At 35.2% G+C, this 17,849-nt stretch overlaps 1 protein-coding gene across 5 annotated transcripts in view; it reads left to right on the forward strand.

The window, feature by feature from the left end:
- Positions 1 to 17,849, forward strand: part of EVI5 (ecotropic viral integration site 5) — a 197,265-nt gene that overhangs the window by 127,626 nt on the left and 51,790 nt on the right. For all 5 annotated transcript variants that reach the window (XM_028087639.2, XM_028087638.2, XM_028087637.2 and 2 more), the window contains 2 exons: positions 156 to 302; positions 9,360 to 9,455. In XM_028087639.2, coding sequence (XP_027943440.1) covers positions 156 to 302; positions 9,360 to 9,455 — 243 coding nt within the window. The remainder of the gene's footprint in view (positions 1 to 155; positions 303 to 9,359; positions 9,456 to 17,849) is intronic.

Consider the following 17,849-nt stretch of genomic DNA (forward strand, 5'->3'; position numbering starts at 1 on the left):
TTTTTTTTTAGCATTTAACTATTTGTTAAATAAAATCCACCTGTAACTAATAATAGCATTTTATATAATGTTATTGAGGTATAAAATGGGGAGGTAGAAATTTGTAGGTTTTTCGGGATCTTTAATGTCTGAGTATTTATATTTTTAATTATTAGAATCAGATCAATAGTAACCATCTTCGAAGAGCCGAACAAGAGGTGATTAGTCTACATGAGAAGGTGCAATATCTTTCGGCACAGAACAAAGGACTACTTACTCAATTAAGTGAAGCAAAGCGCAAACAAGCAGAGATTGAATGCAAGGTAAATATCAGCCACCTAATGTTTTTGTCAATATAATAATGCCTTTTTGTTTTGTCTCTTCATTATTTTAAAAGCAAATAAAACCAAAAGGAGGTAGCTTTATTTCCCACTTTTCCTGAACTTGGTTTGGTGGTTGCTTTCAGACAGGGTTAGCTCATCTTGCTGTGAGGTGGATTTCAGGCAGGAAACCTCATTTTCACCCATTGGTTAAATGCCAGTTTAGGAAATTAAGTTAATCAAGTGGTTTAAAGTTGGTATCTCTTTATAATTTTTCTTTTGACTTGTAGCCCTTTAAAACTGAAGCTTTTGGGGAGCCTGGGTGGGTCAGATGGTTAAGCGTCTGCCTTCGGCTCAGGTCATGATCCCAGGGTCCTGGGATCGAGTCCTGCATCGGGCTCCCTGCTCCTTGGGAGCCTGCTTCTCCCTCTGCTTCTCTCCCTCTCTCTCTCCCTCTGTCTCTCATGAATAAATAAATAAAATATTTTTAAAAAAGAATTAAAAAATAAAATAAAACTGAAGCTTTTATTAAAATCACAACCAAAAGGTAATTTAGAGAGGTTAGGGCAACTCTGCTTTGGTCAATATGGTATCGGTAGGCACTCGATATATGTTTTCTGGGTAGAGAGCAAAAGAAGTGTGTTTGCCCATGGATTGGGAAAATTGTGTACATTTCCCATTATTATTTTAATTGGTTTTTCTATTTTGTGGGTGTGAAGTGTTTGGATTTATAAATCATCAAAAAGTATGCAAGTAAATGTTTTCCTGAAATCAATGTACAGTACAACAGTAGTGAGAGAGTGAGGGGATGAAGAGTGGGGTGGATGCGGAGGGGGGTAGAGGAGAGAAGGTGAGTGTGAGAGAAAGAGAGAGAAATAACTAAAGAGATGACTGTGATCTGAGCATTAGAATAGATTACTGAGGACAAGTTATGGGATTTTAAAAATAAACTAGGCATCCATCTTTCCATGGTGAGACCGCAGGAATGATGCCCTTTAAAGAGTCCAACCTTATTATTCTATGATAAGAAATAAGACTTTCAGTGGTACATATGAAGCTGTAATTCCATCAACTTGTTCTGGTGTCATTAAAAACCAAGAGTGAAGCTTGAGTGGTTTATTGGTGTCACTGAAATCCAGAGATGAAATTACATCCTAGTAAATATGCATGGCTGTTGCAATTTACACTGACAGAAATCTGTAGGCAGTACTGAAATTTGTACTAACTTAAAATTAGTCCCTCTACAAGGATATGAGTAGACTAATTTAAAAATAAAATGATGTGATGTGAGGTTATATCATTTTGATTTGTCTTTATAATATGTGATTAAATTTTATGATGCTGTATTGTCTGTGCTGACTTATTTTTAATAAAGAGCTAAACTTAATCTTTTTTCATTATTGGTATAAGTTTTCCTTAAATATAGGTTGATAACACTGTTACTGGATTTAATATTGTTCCTCAAATGCCTTAGCACCTTTTAAGCAAAGTAAAATGTTCTTTGGAAATAATTTTTGGGATTTGCTGATGAAAAAAAATATATATATATTTTTTAAGTTTAAGTAATAGGCCCAGACTCAGAATTTTAGAAAATTTTAAGAACCAATATGAGATTTTATTTAATTTTTAACTGTTCAGTAATAATACTGTGAAATTTGTTACGGATGCTGATTCTGATATCTGCCTGTGTGTTTACCCTGTATATTGATTTATTCAATGTTTTGTAATACCTTTTGTAGCTTTTGAGAATGACCAGTGTGTTGTTACCATAGCACCTAGTACATTGTAATTAAGTATGTATATTTTACCGTGTTTTGCTGGAACAGTTCAGGAACAAATCCTAACTTTTTCAAGGAAGCTAGGCCTTCAATTATAGAAATCGGATTCATTTTCATTTAGTTTTTTTTTTTTAAGACTTTATTTATTTGAGAGCGAGAGAGCGCACATGTGGGCATGTGCACGAGTTGGGCGGAAGGGCAGAGGAAGAGGAAGACACAGACTCTTCGCTGAGCCGGGAGTTGGACTGTGGGTGGGCTCAGTCCCAGGACCCCAGGATCATACCTGAGCTGAAGGCAGACACTTAATCCACTCAGTCACCCAGGTGCCCCTCATTTAGTTTTATATGATTATAGCTTGTAATTTGTTGATACTTATTAAATTTCATTTTACTTTTCATTTATGTAATATATTAAGATACTGTTTTAGTATTGTTATTTTCCCTCTACAACTGAATTTGAATGTTCCCACTTAAAGATAAAAATCGTGGAAGTCTGTGATCTCCAATATGAAAATTCAAAACACTCTGAAACCTACATGTTTTCTCATAAATTTCACACATTCATTGGGATGGCCATTTGTAATTTTTATTTTATCCCACTTGGTGTGAATATTTATACTTTACAGTTTCATTGTGTCTAGCACTAAGCATAGTATTTCATTATGGATGCAGCCACTGGATAATGTATGGTTTATGTACCTTGTTATTTTTCTAAAATCTAAAAAATCAAATTATATGAGAAACCTAGCCCCCAAGATTTTAGTAATGAGATTGTGGGATTTCCTACATAAATCTAAGTTTGAAGATGATAGAAAGATTTTATATTCTCTAGTTCTACATATATAGAGATACCGATACAGATATGTATATTCATGAGAAGAGGTATGTTGAATCAGACATAAACTTGTAAAATTGTCTGATAAGTAATTTTAAGTGAGGAAAGTCAGAGTATTTTACTATGATTATAACATTGTGCATATATGGAGTAATGACAGGAAAGAAACAGGCAGAAAATAAACCTGGTGCTTATATATAATACAAACTTTAATAGCTTAATACATATGCATTTTTTCATAATGCTTTGATTTTTTAACTGAGTATAAATGAAAGCATTGTTCACACTCTTTCCCCTTTTATCTCATTCTCTTCCTGACTCTACCACATACCCTTTCTTTTATTTTTTGCTAAGTAACTGCTTTCATTATTTTCTGATATGTCCTTTCAGAGTTTTTTTGTTTTTGTTTTTTTTAAGATTTTATTTATTTGTGAGAGTGTGAGTGAGAGAGAGAGAGCATGAGAGGGGTGGAGGGGCAGGGGGAGAGAGGGAAACAGACTCCCTACTGAGCAGGAAACCTGATGCAGGACTCGATCCCAGGATCCTGGGATCATGACCTGAGCCGATGGCGGCCACTTAACTGACTGAGCCACCCAGGCGTCCCTATTTATTTTTTTTTAAAGATTTTTATTTATTTGTCAGAGAGAGAGCGTGCACAAGCAGGAGGTTCGGCAGGCAGAGGGAAAAGCAGGCGCCCTGCTCAGCAAGGAGCCCGATGCAGGACTCGATCCCAGGACCCTGGGATCATGACTTGAGATGAAGGCAAATGCTTAACCGACTGAGCCACCCAGCTGCCCCTTTCAGAGTTTCTTTTAGGCAAAATAAAAGCAAGTAAAAGTACATAATTTTTCTTTTCACTTTCTTACATAGAAGTTAACATATTGTATGTTCTTCTCTTTGCTTTTTTTGTCACTGTGGTGCTTTTTTTTATGTCATGTTTTGTAGAGCTTTTAGTATCAGTGTTTCAAGAGTCTTCTCATTAGTTTCTAAGGTACATTGTTTTCCATTGCATGGATGTACTGTAGTATACTTAACTAGATCCTTGTTGATGGGCACATGGATAGTTCCCAGTGTTTTGCTGCCACAGTGTAGTGAATAACCTTGTACATATATAATTTCAGACATAAAGAGTTATAGCTACATTCCTGTAGAGGTATATCTACACGTTCTCTTAGATTGTGTGAAATGGGTAAATGCATCTGTACTTTATACAATTTTGTCAGATAACACTCCTTAGGGTTATACCATTCTGTACTCTGACCAAGAGGACATGATAGTACCTGTTTCTCCATTGTGTTACAACTTGCATATTTTAGGACAGTGATTCTCAAATAGGGATGGGGGGAGGTGAGATTATGAGACTTCAAAGAATGATGGTATCTATTTACATATTCGGCAAATATTTGGGCAGCTTTTATTTGTCAGTCTTATAGACTCTGGGGATTCAGTAGTGAAGAAGGTAAGCAGTGTGTTTAGTGAGGCAATAAGTAAAAATTACACAAGATTGTTACTAATGATGTACTATAAAGTGAGAGGTAAGGGGAAGTGGTGATTAAGATGGAGTGCCAGGAGGTGCTATCAAAGCTGAGATGTGAAGAATAGGAAAGAAACAACCATATGAAGAGCCGGGGGGAAGATCCTGGTATGAAAAGGGCAGAGTTCAGGATCCAAAAGCAGGAAAGAAGTTGGTTGCTGAGTCTTGTATAAAGTAAAAAGCTAATGAAATAAAACCAGGGAAGTAGGTTGGGACTCCACTTCTTACCATATAAAATTTTAGGGCCCATACTAATGAGTTTGGGTTTTACTCTTAAGTGCTGTGGGAGGCTATTGAAAGGTTTTAAACAGGAAATCAGCTATGACTTTTTTTGTGTTTTGCTGTATTTGCTTCAGTTTTTTTTTCTTTTAATTTTGAATTTTTTATAGATATATATTTTTTTACTTTTTTATTTTTTATTGTTATGTTAATCACCATACATTACATCATCAGCTTCTCCTAATGTTAACATCTTACATAACCATGATACATTTATCAGTACTAAGAAATGAATGATGATATAATGTTATTACTAAACTACAGACTTTATTCAGATCTTCCCATTATGTCTCTGTCTCCTCCAATCTGTGACAGTTTCTTAATGTTTTCTTATCTTTTCTTACCTTGATTATTGACGAATACTGGTCAGATACTTTGTAGAATATCCCTTAGTTTGGGATTGTATGTTTTCTCATGACTAGACTGAGATAATGTATTTTAGGAAAGAATACATTGTTGAAGTGTCCTTTTCAGCACATGATGTTAGAAGACATATTGTATTAATATGTCTTATGGTTAGTGCTGTTAACCTTGATCATTTAAGTTGGTGTCTGCCAGCTTTTTCCACTACAGAACTTTTTTCCTCTCAAACTCTGTTCATTAAGGCAAGTTACTAAGTCCAGCCCATAGCAGGCAGGGTGTTAAGGAGTGTTAAGTATCAAAGAATGTGTGGACATATATTAAAATCACCACAGTAATTAATAAATATTTGGGGGGAACTATTTTGAGGCCGTGCAAATATCCTTAAAGTTTCAGCAACTAATTTTAGCATTTATTAGGGGATATTGCTTGTAGCAATTAATATAATTTGTTTTTAAAAGAACACACACACCACTGTGTGTGGAGATAGGTTTGAAGTAGGGTTGGAGATTTGTTACGAGATCATCAGGAAGTAGTACAAGACAGAGGTACTAGCTTGGGCTCAGGTATTGGCATTTAAATAAAGAGAAGTAGATAAATTCACAATCTGGTTTTGTACAGAACCAAGATTTGGTGATTAGATTGAAGAGGGGGAAAATTAGGGGGAATTTGGGTTTTTTACTTGATTAACATAATTTTGTATAATTTGTAAGTATGAATTTATATAATTCAACTTATATATAACATATAAATAATATAATTTTATTTTAATAATATAATTTTTATACACTGTTAACTAAAATTAGTAGACTATAAATGTATTAGTTATCTTACTATTTTTAAAATTACCTCTAAAACTTAGTGGCTTAAAATAGCAATAAGCACCAGTATCCTAGAGTTTTTGTGGGTCAGAAGTTTAGGAGCAGCTTAGCCAAGTGGTTCTGGTTTAGAGTCTCTTATGAGGCTGCAGTCATCTGAAGGCTTAACTGGAGTTAAAGGAAAGGTGCTTTACATGGCTCTCTCACAAGGCTGAAAGTTGGTGCTGGCTGTTGGCGACATCACTGGCCTCAAGCGGATTTCTCCTAGTAAAGGATTTAGGGAAGTATACGAACAAGCACAATGCAGTATGAGTAATGCTATGATTGAGGAGGTCTGTAGGACGCTATAATGGGAGTTTAGCGTTAGGGTAATGGTTCAAGGAAGGCTAGCTGAGGAATGATTAAGCTAAGACATTAAAGCTATGTAGGAGTTAAGGAAAGACAATAAATAGGAGATCACTGGATAGAGGGAATAGCATATGTGAAGAGTAAAAATGAGAAAGGAACAAGAGGTTGCTTGGACTAAAAGAAGTTCATGGTAGCCAGAGGCAAGTATCATGAGTAAGACTGGTAAGATATGAGGATAGAGCAGTGAATAGGGAACAAAATCATACAGAATCTAGGACACCAGAATAAGGACCTGAGTCATTATCTCAAATTCTGTGGGGTGCCATAAAGTGTTTAAAATAAAGGAGTGACCAAATGAGATTTGAATTTTATGAAATAGAGGCACAGTGGTGTGCTGGAGCCAGCCAGTAAAGGCTTGCAAAAACCAGTTGTTCAATTTTCAGGAATTTTGTGAGTCACCTGTTGAAACAGCCATATTAACAGTTAAGTTATATAACACAATTAAGTTGTGATAGAACAAAGGTAATAAGTACTCACACTTCATCATTTCCTACTTATTTTTCCATTTTACTATCTGTGCTTTTGAGGTTATTTATACCCCTTGTATCTGTATGGTGGAAATACCATATTAATAGTGGTCTATTGCACATTTCTTCCCAACTTAATGTTCAGTAATGTTAACGTTGGTAGCTTGAAAGGACCCATGGTGGGAGGATTTACATCACATAAGGTGTCAAACTACAAATCAGGGCTGGATTTATTTTTTTGTTGATTATCTAGACCAGATGTTGGCAGACTGTAGCCTATAGCCCAAATCTGTCTGGTTGCCTGTTTTTGGAAATAAAGTTTTTTTTTTCATTTTTTAAAATATTATATTGTGTTAATCACCATACATTACATCTTTAGTTTTTGATGTAGTGTTCCATGATTCATTGTTTGCGTGTAACACCCAGTGCTCCATTTAATACGTGCCCTCTTCAATACCCATCACCAGGCTAACCCGTCCCCCCACCCCGCTCCCCTCTAGAACCCTCAGTTTGTTTCTCAGAGTCCATAGTTTCTCATGGTTCGTCTCCCCCTCCGATTTCCCCCCCTTCATTTTACCCTTCCTACTATCTTCTTTTTTTTTTTTTTAACATATAACATATTATTTGTTTCAGAGGTACAGGTCTGTGATTCAACAGTCTTACAAATCAGAGAAAGACATGTATCGTATGATCTCACTGATATGAGGAATTCTTAATCTCAGGAAACAAACTGAGGGTTGCTGGAGTGGTAGAAGTAAAGTTTTATTGGAATATAGCCTTGCCTGTTTGTTTATGTATTGTCCATGGCCACTTTCACACTGCAGTGGTGGCAGGTAGAATACTTACGATACATTGTATGGCCCACAAGCCTAAAATATTTACTGTCTGGCCTTTTAAGGAAAAGCTTTTGACACCTGTGCTTGATTTTTAATGCAGATTAAACTTTAAAAGTGGTTGTATCTTCAGCCTATACATTATGAATAGCACAAAATTTTTAAGGAAATTTTCTTTCAGTATTTGATTACTATTACCAGAATCAACAAAAAACTTGCTCACATTATTAACAAATGAGTGAAATTCTAACATAAGTCTTCTTTGTTTCACTTTCATCTTTAACAAAAATATTCAATCAACATTTATATCAAAACTTCACTTTTCCCCCAGTTTCAGCCATGGCTTATGGATACAGTAGTTTAGAAAAAAATCAGCGAAAGCATTCTGTGAGAATATAGCGACTACACAGAATGGGCAATGGGTATTGTATATCTTATTATCTATATGTTGTTTTCTTTATATCCTCTATATCAGTTTATATTAAAAAATATAATAAACTTATGCATGAACACATATGTGTACACACACATGCACTCTCACACTCTCACACACACACACACACACCCCTAGGAGAAAGCTGATTGCTAGACTTTTTTTTTAAAGATTTTATTTATTTATTTGATGGGGGTGGGGCACAAGCAAGGGGAGTGGCAGGCTCCCCACTAAGCAGGGAACTCGACGTGGGGCTTAGTCCCAGGACCCTGGGATCATGACCTGAGCTGAAGGCAGATGCTGAACCACTGAGTCACCCAGGTGCCCCTGATTATTAGACATTTACTAGCACAGCACTGGGTACACATGTGACCATATGCAAATTGGCAAAATATTTAAAGCAGTATTTTCTTAAAGTGAAGCAGCAATATCATATCTGAGATACAAGAATAAGTACAATTTTTTATTTGGAAGTTTAATTATTAAACTCCTACTAAATTTGTTATTTTTAGAAATTTTGGTATTATAGTACTGTCAGGTGCTAAATTTCTCCTAAGATCACCATGCTGTACAATTTTGATACAAATGATTGCTAAATTTCAACTGAAGTTAATGGAGGAGAAAAATATTTTTACATACCCGACTTTTCTCATATCAACATATTTTCTTCATATTTTGTTATTTCTGGATCAGTATTAATTGGCAAGGATATCGTAGAATACAGTTTTGGGGTTTTTCTTTGTGAAATTTTGAGGTGGTAGAATTAAGTACTATGCTTTTCCTGGGAAGGTTAGAATTATGATATAATCTAATTTCTATTCTCTTTTGTAAAATATTCATTAACATTGCTTCAGAAAGAATATGTTATATATTATAACTTTTAAAAAAATATTTATATTTAAATATAAACTAATTTTTAAATATTATCTAGCTAATAAACTCTCTTAGTATCCATATTGTCTGTTAATCTGTTGTTTGAAAGTTCTCAGTATTTTTTCTTGCATAAAAAATGAGCAGCTTTTACGGTCACCAGTGATTTGAATTGTTTTAGTTAAGTTCATTTTAATTTTAACTTCTTATGCAACATTTATTTATATGAGTGGTGTTTCTTAATGCTTAAAGATGGAATGCTATTCTATATACTCAGTCTCTATATATTCTATATATTCGGTCTTCATTTTATATCAAGTTTAGGAAATACTGGCACTTTTTTCTCTCCTTTAATCGTAGATCTATTTGTTTTCAAAATTTGAAGCAAGTTTTATTTTTTATTTATTACATGGTTTATTTTTGGTTTGTTTTGTTTGCTGCTCTAGAACAAGGAAGAAGTGATGGCTGTGAGACTCCGGGAAGCCGATAGCATAGCTGCTGTGGCCGAATTACAGCAGCACATTGCTGAGCTGGAAATTCAGGTACCATATGAAAATAATAAAGTACACATAAAAATAATGCCATAGTTTCTCTTTCCCTCTGCACCCAAGGAGTGATTTATATCTTCCTCCTATTGACTGTGATTCTATTTTCAACACATATTCATTTCCAAGCTTTTTTTGTGGTAAAATACATATAACATAAAATTGACCATTTTAAAGTGTACAGTTCTGTGACATTAAGTACATTCACATTGTTGTTCAACCAGTCCCCAGAACTCTTTTCATCTTGCAAAACTGAAAGTCTGCTTATTGAACATCTCCTCAGGTCCATCTTCCCCAAACCCCTGGAAACCACCATTCTACTTTTTATCTCTGAATTAGACTACTCTAGGTACCTCATATACGTAAAATGATGTATTATTTGTCTTTTTTTTTTTTAAAGATTTTATTTAATTATTTGTCAGCTAGAGAATGAGCGTACACACAGGCAGGGAGAGCGGCAGGCAGAGGGAGAAGCAGACTGCCCGCTGAGCAGGGAGCCCAATGCAGGACTCCATCCCAGGACCCTGGGATCATGACCTGAGCCGAAGGCTGACATTTAACTGACTGAGCCACCCAGGCATCTGTCTTTTTTTTTTTTTTTTAAGATTTATTTATTCATTCTAGAGAAAGTGCACAAGTGGGGGGAGGAGCAGAGGGAAAGAGAGAGAAAAAGAGGGAAAGCAGACTCCCCACTGAGCAGGGAGCCTGACAGACCAAACCACAGACTAACCCACCTACCCACCTCAGGGCTCAGTCCCAGGACCCCGAGATCATGACCTGAGCCAAAATCAAGTGTCGGCCACTTTAACTGAGCCATGCAGATGCCCCAGTATTTGTCTTTTTATGACTGGCTCTTTTCACTTAGCATAATGTCATTAAGGTTTATCCATGTTGTAATGTGTGAAAAAATTTCCTTCCTTTTTAAGACTGAGTAATATTCCGTTGTATGTGTATACCACATTTTGTTCATTTATCCATTGGTAAACACTTCGGTTGCTTCCACCTTTTGGCTGTTGTGAATAATGCTGCCGTGAACATAGTTGCACAAATCTCTTTGAATCCCTGCTTTCATTTCTTTGGTATTTACCCAGAAGTGGCATTGATAGATCATATAGTAATTCTGTGTTTAATTGTTTGAGGAATTGCTGTTCTATTTTCCATAGCAGCTGCACCATTTTACATTTTTTGCTAGCCAGTGCACAAGGGCTCTTATTTCTATCCACATCCTCTCCAACACTTGTTAGTTTTCTGAGTTTTTTGTTCTTACTGGTTTTTTTTTATAGTAGCCATCCTAATCAGTGTAAAGTGGTAGCTCATTGTGGTTTTTTTTTAAATTTTTTATTGTTATGTTAATCACCATACATTACATAATTTGTTTTGGTGTAGTGTTCCATGATTCATTGTTTGTTCATAACACCCAGTGCTCCATGCAGAATGTGCCCTCTTTAATACCCATCACCAGGCTAACCCATCCCCCTACCCTCCTCCCCTCTAGAAACCTCAGTTTGTTTTTCAGAGTCCATTATCTCTCTTGGTTCGTCTCCCCCTCTGACTTACTCCTCTTCATTCTTCCTCTCCTGCTATCTTCTTTTTCTTTTTTTTTTTTTAATATGTTGAGTTATTTGTTTCAGAAGTACAGATCTGTGATTCAACAGTCTTACACAATTCACAGCGCTCGGTTTTGATTTGCATTTCCCTAATGATTAGTGATGCTAACCGTCTTTTCATTTGCTTATTTGCTATTTGTATACCTTCTTTACAGAAATATCTATATGAGTCCTTTGCTCATTTTTTAATTTTTTTATTTTTTCTTAATTTTATTTTATTATGTTAATCACCATACATCATTAGTTTTTGATGTAGTGATACACGATTCATTGTTTTCGTGTAACACCCAGTGCTCCATGCAGTATGTGCCCTCCTTAATACCCATCACCAGGCTAACCCATCTCCCCAGCCCCTTCCCCTCTAGAACCCTCAGTTTGTTTCTCAGAGTCCATAGTCTCTCATGGTTCGTCTCTCCCTCCAATCCCCCCCTTCATTTTTCCCTTCCTTCTCCTAATGTCCTCCATGCTATTCCGTATGTTCCACAAATAAGTGAAACCATATAATTGACTTTCGCTGCTTGACTTATTTCACTTAGCATAATCTCCTCCAGTCCCATCCATGTTGATGTAAAAGTTGGGTATTCATCCTTTCTGATGGCTGAGTAATATTCCATTGTATATATGGACCACATCTTCTTTATCCATTCGTCTGTTGAAGGGCATCTCGGCTCTTTCCACAGTTTGGCTATTGTGGACATTGCTGCTGTGAACATTGGGGTGCATATGGCCCTTCTTTTCACTACATCTGTGTCTTTGGTGTAAATACCCAGGAGGGCAATTGCTGGGTCATAGGATAGCTCTATTTTTAATTTTTTGAGGCACCTCCACACTGTTTTCCAAAGTGGCTGTACCAACTTGGATTCCCACCAACAGTGTAAGAGGGTTCCCCTTTCTCCACAACCTCTCCAACATTTGTCGTTTCTTGCCTTGTCAATTTTTGCCATTCTAAATGGTGTAAGGAGGTATCTCAGTGTGGTTTTGATTTGAATTTGATGAATGATGAACATTTTTTCATGTGTCTGTTAGCCATTTGTATGTCTTCTTTGGAGAAGTGTCTGTTCATGTCTTCTGCCCATTTTGTGACTGGATTATTTGTTTTTTGGGCGTTGAGTTTGAGAAGTTCTTTATAGATCTTGGATACCAGCTCTTTATCTGTAGTGTCATTTACAAATATCTTCTCCCATTCTGTGTGTTGCCTCTTTGTTTTGTTGACTGTTTCCTTTGCTGTGCAGAAGCTTTTTATCTTGATGAAGTCCCAAAAGTTCATTTTTGCTTTTGTTTCGCTCGCCTTTGGAGATGAATCTTGAAAGAAGTTGCTGTGGCCCATGTCAAAGAGGTTACTGCCTATGTTCTCCTCTAGGATTTTGATGGATTCCTGTCTCACATTGAGGTCTTTCATCCGTTTTGAGTTTATCTTTGTGTATGGTGTTAGAGAATGATCGAGTTTCATTCTTCTGTATAAAGCTGTCCAATTTTCCCAGCGCCATTTATTGAAGAGACTATCTTTTTTCCTTTGCATATTTTTTCCTGCTTTGTCGAAGATTATTTGACCATAGAGTTGAGGGTTCATATCTGGGCTCTCTGTTCTGTTCCATTGGTCTATATGTCTGTTTTTGTGCCGGTACCATGCTGTCTTGGTGATCACTGCTTTGTAATAGAGCTTGAAATTGGGCAACGTGATGCCCCCAGCTTTGTTTTTCTTTTTCAACATTTCCTTGGTGATTTGGGGTCTTTTCTGATTCCTACAAATTTTAGAATTGTTTGTTCCAGCACTTTGAAAAATGTCATTGGAATTTTGATCAGGATGGCATTGAAGGTATAGATTGCTCTGGGTAGCATTGACATTTTAACAACGTTTATTCTTCCAACCCATGTTTGCTCATTTTTTAAATCAGGTTGTTGAGTTTTAAAAGTTCCTTATATATTCTTGATGTCAGTCCCTTATCAGATTGATAGTTGGCAAACAGTTTTTACTGTTTTTTGATGCACAAAATTTATATTTTTGTTGAAGTACAACTTAACCTATTTTTCTTTTGTTGCCTCTGCTCTAAATCCATATTTGAATGATAGTTTACCATATTTGTACATTGCCAAAGCAATTTTCAAAAGATTCAAAACTAAACATTTTGTCCCTCTATGTCCTATTTCTTATTAATATGGGAAAAATATTATGTTGAAAATCTTATTTCTTTCAAAATGTGTTATATTCTGTTCCAAGCCATAATACAGTTTTTGCTACAACATCTAGAATTTTCTTCCCACTTGAAATATCTTTTGAATTAAATTTCAATTCAAAATTTGGTTAATTTCTAAGACTTACATATATTATAGCCTCATCTTTTGATGATAATCAATAACACATTATGATTTGTATATGTTTATAAAAAAATAGCTTTTATGTTCTGTTGGTAATATTCCCTGTAAGGTAGCACATATTCAGAAAAACTTCAGACATGAACTGACTGCATGACATATTTGTAATCAGCAATTTAAATCATACTATCAGATGCAATTCTAGTTTAAGCCTGTAGTTTTCTAACATCAAGAAAATTATGAAATTTTGTTACATTTCTTTAAATGTTAGTCACAAACAGCAAGATTTATATCATTGTTTTTATTTATACTGAAATACTTATTAAAGAGCCTGATATGCTGCATGTTTTGTTTAAAATGAAATATGTTAATATCGTTTCTGAAAATAGAAAATGCATGAAATTTTTACTATCGGGAATATGTTGGCATCAAGTGGATCTTGATTAAATAATCACTCGAATCCTAATTGCTAAATTCATTGGTATTTTTTCAGTCTTTATCGTGCTTGAGTTTATCTTGTTTGTCATTGTTGGCCTGTCATCCTCTTTATGTTCTCTCCTCCCATAGCTTTCCCACCACCACTCACTTTTGCCTCTCTTCTTTCTTGTTTATTGTTTTAGTCTTCTTATCATTTCTGAATGTTTGTATTCCTCTGAGAATCCCAAGTTTTTGCTTTTTAAAAGCTGTATTCAAATGAAGGGTCTCACTTACATGACTTTAGGAGGCATCTGTACAACAACAGATCCTAATGTAACTCTAGCCCTTGCATGTTTCCACAACGAATAATTTTTAAACCTTTTTAAAAATTATTTTAAAAATTATTAGCACAGTATACCAAGAAGTTCATAGTACAGAATTACATTATAATATGGGTAAACACATTACCCATATAATCACGGCTCAGGTCAAGATACAGAATATGCCTGTACCCAGAAGTCTACCCAATCACACCTGACTCCCTTGTCCTGAGTTTGTGGTAGTCATTCCTTTGCTTTTCCTTATAATTGTGTCACCTTCATTTGCCTCTCTGATCTGTACAGTTTAGTTTTCCCTGTTTCTGAACTTTGAATAGAGTGTTCTTGAATATCTTTGTCTCTTCTTCCTTTTGTTCAATGTTATTTTAGTAAGAGTAATCATTTTTATTGTACATATTCCATTTTATGAATATATCACAATGTATCTATCCACTCTAATATTATTGGTCATTTGGGAGTTTGTGGATTGGGACTGTTTTGAACAGTGCGGTGGTTATGAGCAGTCTTGTGCACTATACTGACCACATGTACATGTTTCTGTAGTGTGGAATGTTTGTGTCATAGAGCATGCAAATCTTCAACTTTATTTTCCAAAGTGCTTGTACCAGTTTAAACTCCCAAGAGCGCATATGAAAGTTCTTGCTTGTTCCATAGCCTCTTCAACACTTGGTGGTGTCAGATGTTTTAACTTGTGCCGTTCTGCTGGGTATGCAGTGATACTTCAGTGTGGTTTTAATTTCCATTTACCTGATTACTAATGAGTCTGGCCATTTAGATTTCCTCTTTGTAAAGGTCTGCTAAAGTCTTTTTGTATGTATTTTTCTATTAGGTTTTTTCTTTTTCTTTGGGTGTGTAGTTCTTTATTTATTGATGTTACGTTTTGCACATACCTCTTTCCACTCTGACTTGTCTTTTGTTGTTTTTAAACTTATTGTGTCTTTTGATGAGTAGACCGGTAGTTTTAATGGACAGTAAACCACTCCACCTGAAGTTTCACAGGCACTTCAAATTCGACATGTTTAAAATTATGTGTTCCTAGGGGCGCCTGGGTGGCTCAGTCATAAGTGTCTGCCTTCGGCTCAGGTCATGATCCCAGGGTCCTGGGATCGAGCCCCATATTGGGCTTCTTGCTCAGCGGGACGCCTGCTTCTCCCCTGCTTGCTGCTCCCCCTGCTTGTGCTTGCTCTCTCCCGCTCTTCCCCTCTCTCTCTGTGTCAAATAAATAAAAAATCTTTAAAATAAAATTATGTGTTCCTATTTCATCCAAATTTTTTTTTCTTTTTGTATCTCTAGTCTTGATCAGTGGTATCATCTCTTAACGGATTGTTCAACCTAGTAGGAACTTCACTTAAGCCTTTCTTAACCCTCTACATCAAGGCTATATAGAGAGAGTATGTAAACTTTCAACTTTACTAGATAATACCAAATTCTTTTACAAAGTGCTTGTGCTAGTTAACATTATGAGCATTTTACCTTCTCACCTACTCTTGTAGTTTTGCTTTCAGATAATTTTTAATAACTCATAAAGACTGAAGTATCTTGCCCAACTCCTCAGTTGGGTACAGTTTGGGACTTCAAAAGAGAAAAGTCCTGAATAAATCTAAAACTAAATCAAAGGTAATTTTAATTTCAGAAACTTTTCTTTTAATCTCTCTTAGCTTTTCTATTCCCCCAGGCCATTCTCTGAATTCTTCTGTCCCCAGCCTTACCTAAACTATTGCAGTAACTTCCTAGTCAGTTATCTCTTCTCCAGCCTCAGCTCTTCCACAGAGCTATCCAAGTTAGCTTTCTGAAAAATAAAAACTTTTACTAACTGCCTTTTACCTAGAAAATCATATCAAAATTCCTTAGCATAAAATGCTTAGCTTTTCATTTTTGCCCAAACCTGCATTTCCCATCTCATCTCTCAGCATTATCTCTCATCCTCCCTCCCTACCCCTTACATACACACACACACACACACACACACACACACACACACACACACACACACACACACACACACACACACACTTTTCAGAATTTTCACATTCTCTCAAAATTCTGTACCATTCTACAAGCTACTGTGTCTTCCTAAATTGTGTTTCTCTGTACCCCCTAGTCCTCTGCTTTTAAGGTATTTGTTCTTGCTGAGTTGTGCTTGACTAGCTTGCTAGTAATACATTTTAGTAAATGTGTTTTCAGTAAATGTCTTGATGATTCAACTTTCATTGATTTATTTACTTATTACATGCAGATCCATAATAGATCCCATAATAGATATCTTGCTAAAATCTGAAACTCCTTTCTCAATTATAAGAATAATACATTTTAGGTCATTCTTAGTCATGAAAATATTTTAGATCCTTTGCAAGTTCCACTAGGGGGAGAACTCTGTCAAATATTTTGTACTTCAATCTCTTCAGATCAACTCTTCCAATTAATGTAACTCTCTTGCGAATAAATTTTTTTTCCCATAAACCAATTTTTCTCAAACTCTTAATTTAATAAATTATGTTATTATGTAATCTGTTGATATAATTAAGACCTGCTTTTTAAAGTATTTATGACAATTATACTTTTATATAAAAGTGTCATATTTAGATAAGGAAATACATTAGATGAACAAATACTCATTTTTATAAACATTAGCATTCAGTGGTAGATACACTTGTGAGACTAAAGTTTATTAAATTTGATTTCAAAGATTATTTAGTCATCTTGAAACATTTGGCCTGATTTAAAGTTTATAATCTTTCCATTATTATTTGAGATATCTGCATCTGTAATATACTTAAGATTTTTATAATAATGCTTTTCCCCCTTGTCTTTGGAGGAGCTGTTTTATATTAGTGTCTCACAGTAAATTTAGCCTTTTGTAAGTATAGCAGTTTTCAAATTTTAGCCACCTACTTAGAACTATTTGAGAAAGTTATTAGCTAGGTTTCCTCCTTCTCAAACAGAATGTCACTTTACAGATGGATTTTAGGTCACCATTCTATTATAATGCTTGTCTCAAGCAGATACACACCTATAAAATTAAGAGGTTAAGCACTAAGGTTTCATTAAATATAAAAATTATACCGTGTATATAATTTTCGTATCTTCTGACCATTCAGAGTTACCATTATTAATTTTAAATACTATATAATCCTTTCATTTCATTCAGATCTTTATGATTTTATTAGATAAAGCTCCTTTGGCCAAATTTCTATTCAAAATAATACTACTATTCAAATCACTATGCTCTTCTGCCACTTCATGTTTCACAAAACAATTATTTCTTGCCATAAAATATACATTTCTTGTTATTCTTGTCCACATTCTCCACCATAGTGGAAGCTCAGTGAGAGGAATTTTTGGCCAGACATTCAATTGCTGTATTCCTCAGCGCTTGGTATATAATGCTTGGTACATAATCATCGCTTAACTATTTGTATTAGATGTTAAATTAATACAATAATTCACTCATCTGCTGTTTCTACAAGTGATTTTTAACTGTATATTCTTTGAGTATTCAAATTTTTAAAATTCAGAGATTATCACTGTATTCACAAATGCATCAATTTGCATAGCCTCCTCAACATTTGGTGGTGTCAGATGTTTTAACTTGTGCCATTCTGGTGGGTATGCAGTGATACTTCAGTGTGGTTTTAATTTCCATTTACCTGATTACTAATGAGGCTGGCCACTTGGATTTCCTCTTTTGTAGAGGTCTGCTAAAGTCTTTTTGTATG

Source organism: Eumetopias jubatus, unplaced genomic scaffold (assembly GCF_037043125.1).
Source record: "Eumetopias jubatus isolate StellerSeaLion01/CBP00866 unplaced genomic scaffold, mEumJub1_p1.0 scaffold_4, whole genome shotgun sequence".
Taxonomy (NCBI): domain Eukaryota; kingdom Metazoa; phylum Chordata; class Mammalia; order Carnivora; family Otariidae; genus Eumetopias; species Eumetopias jubatus.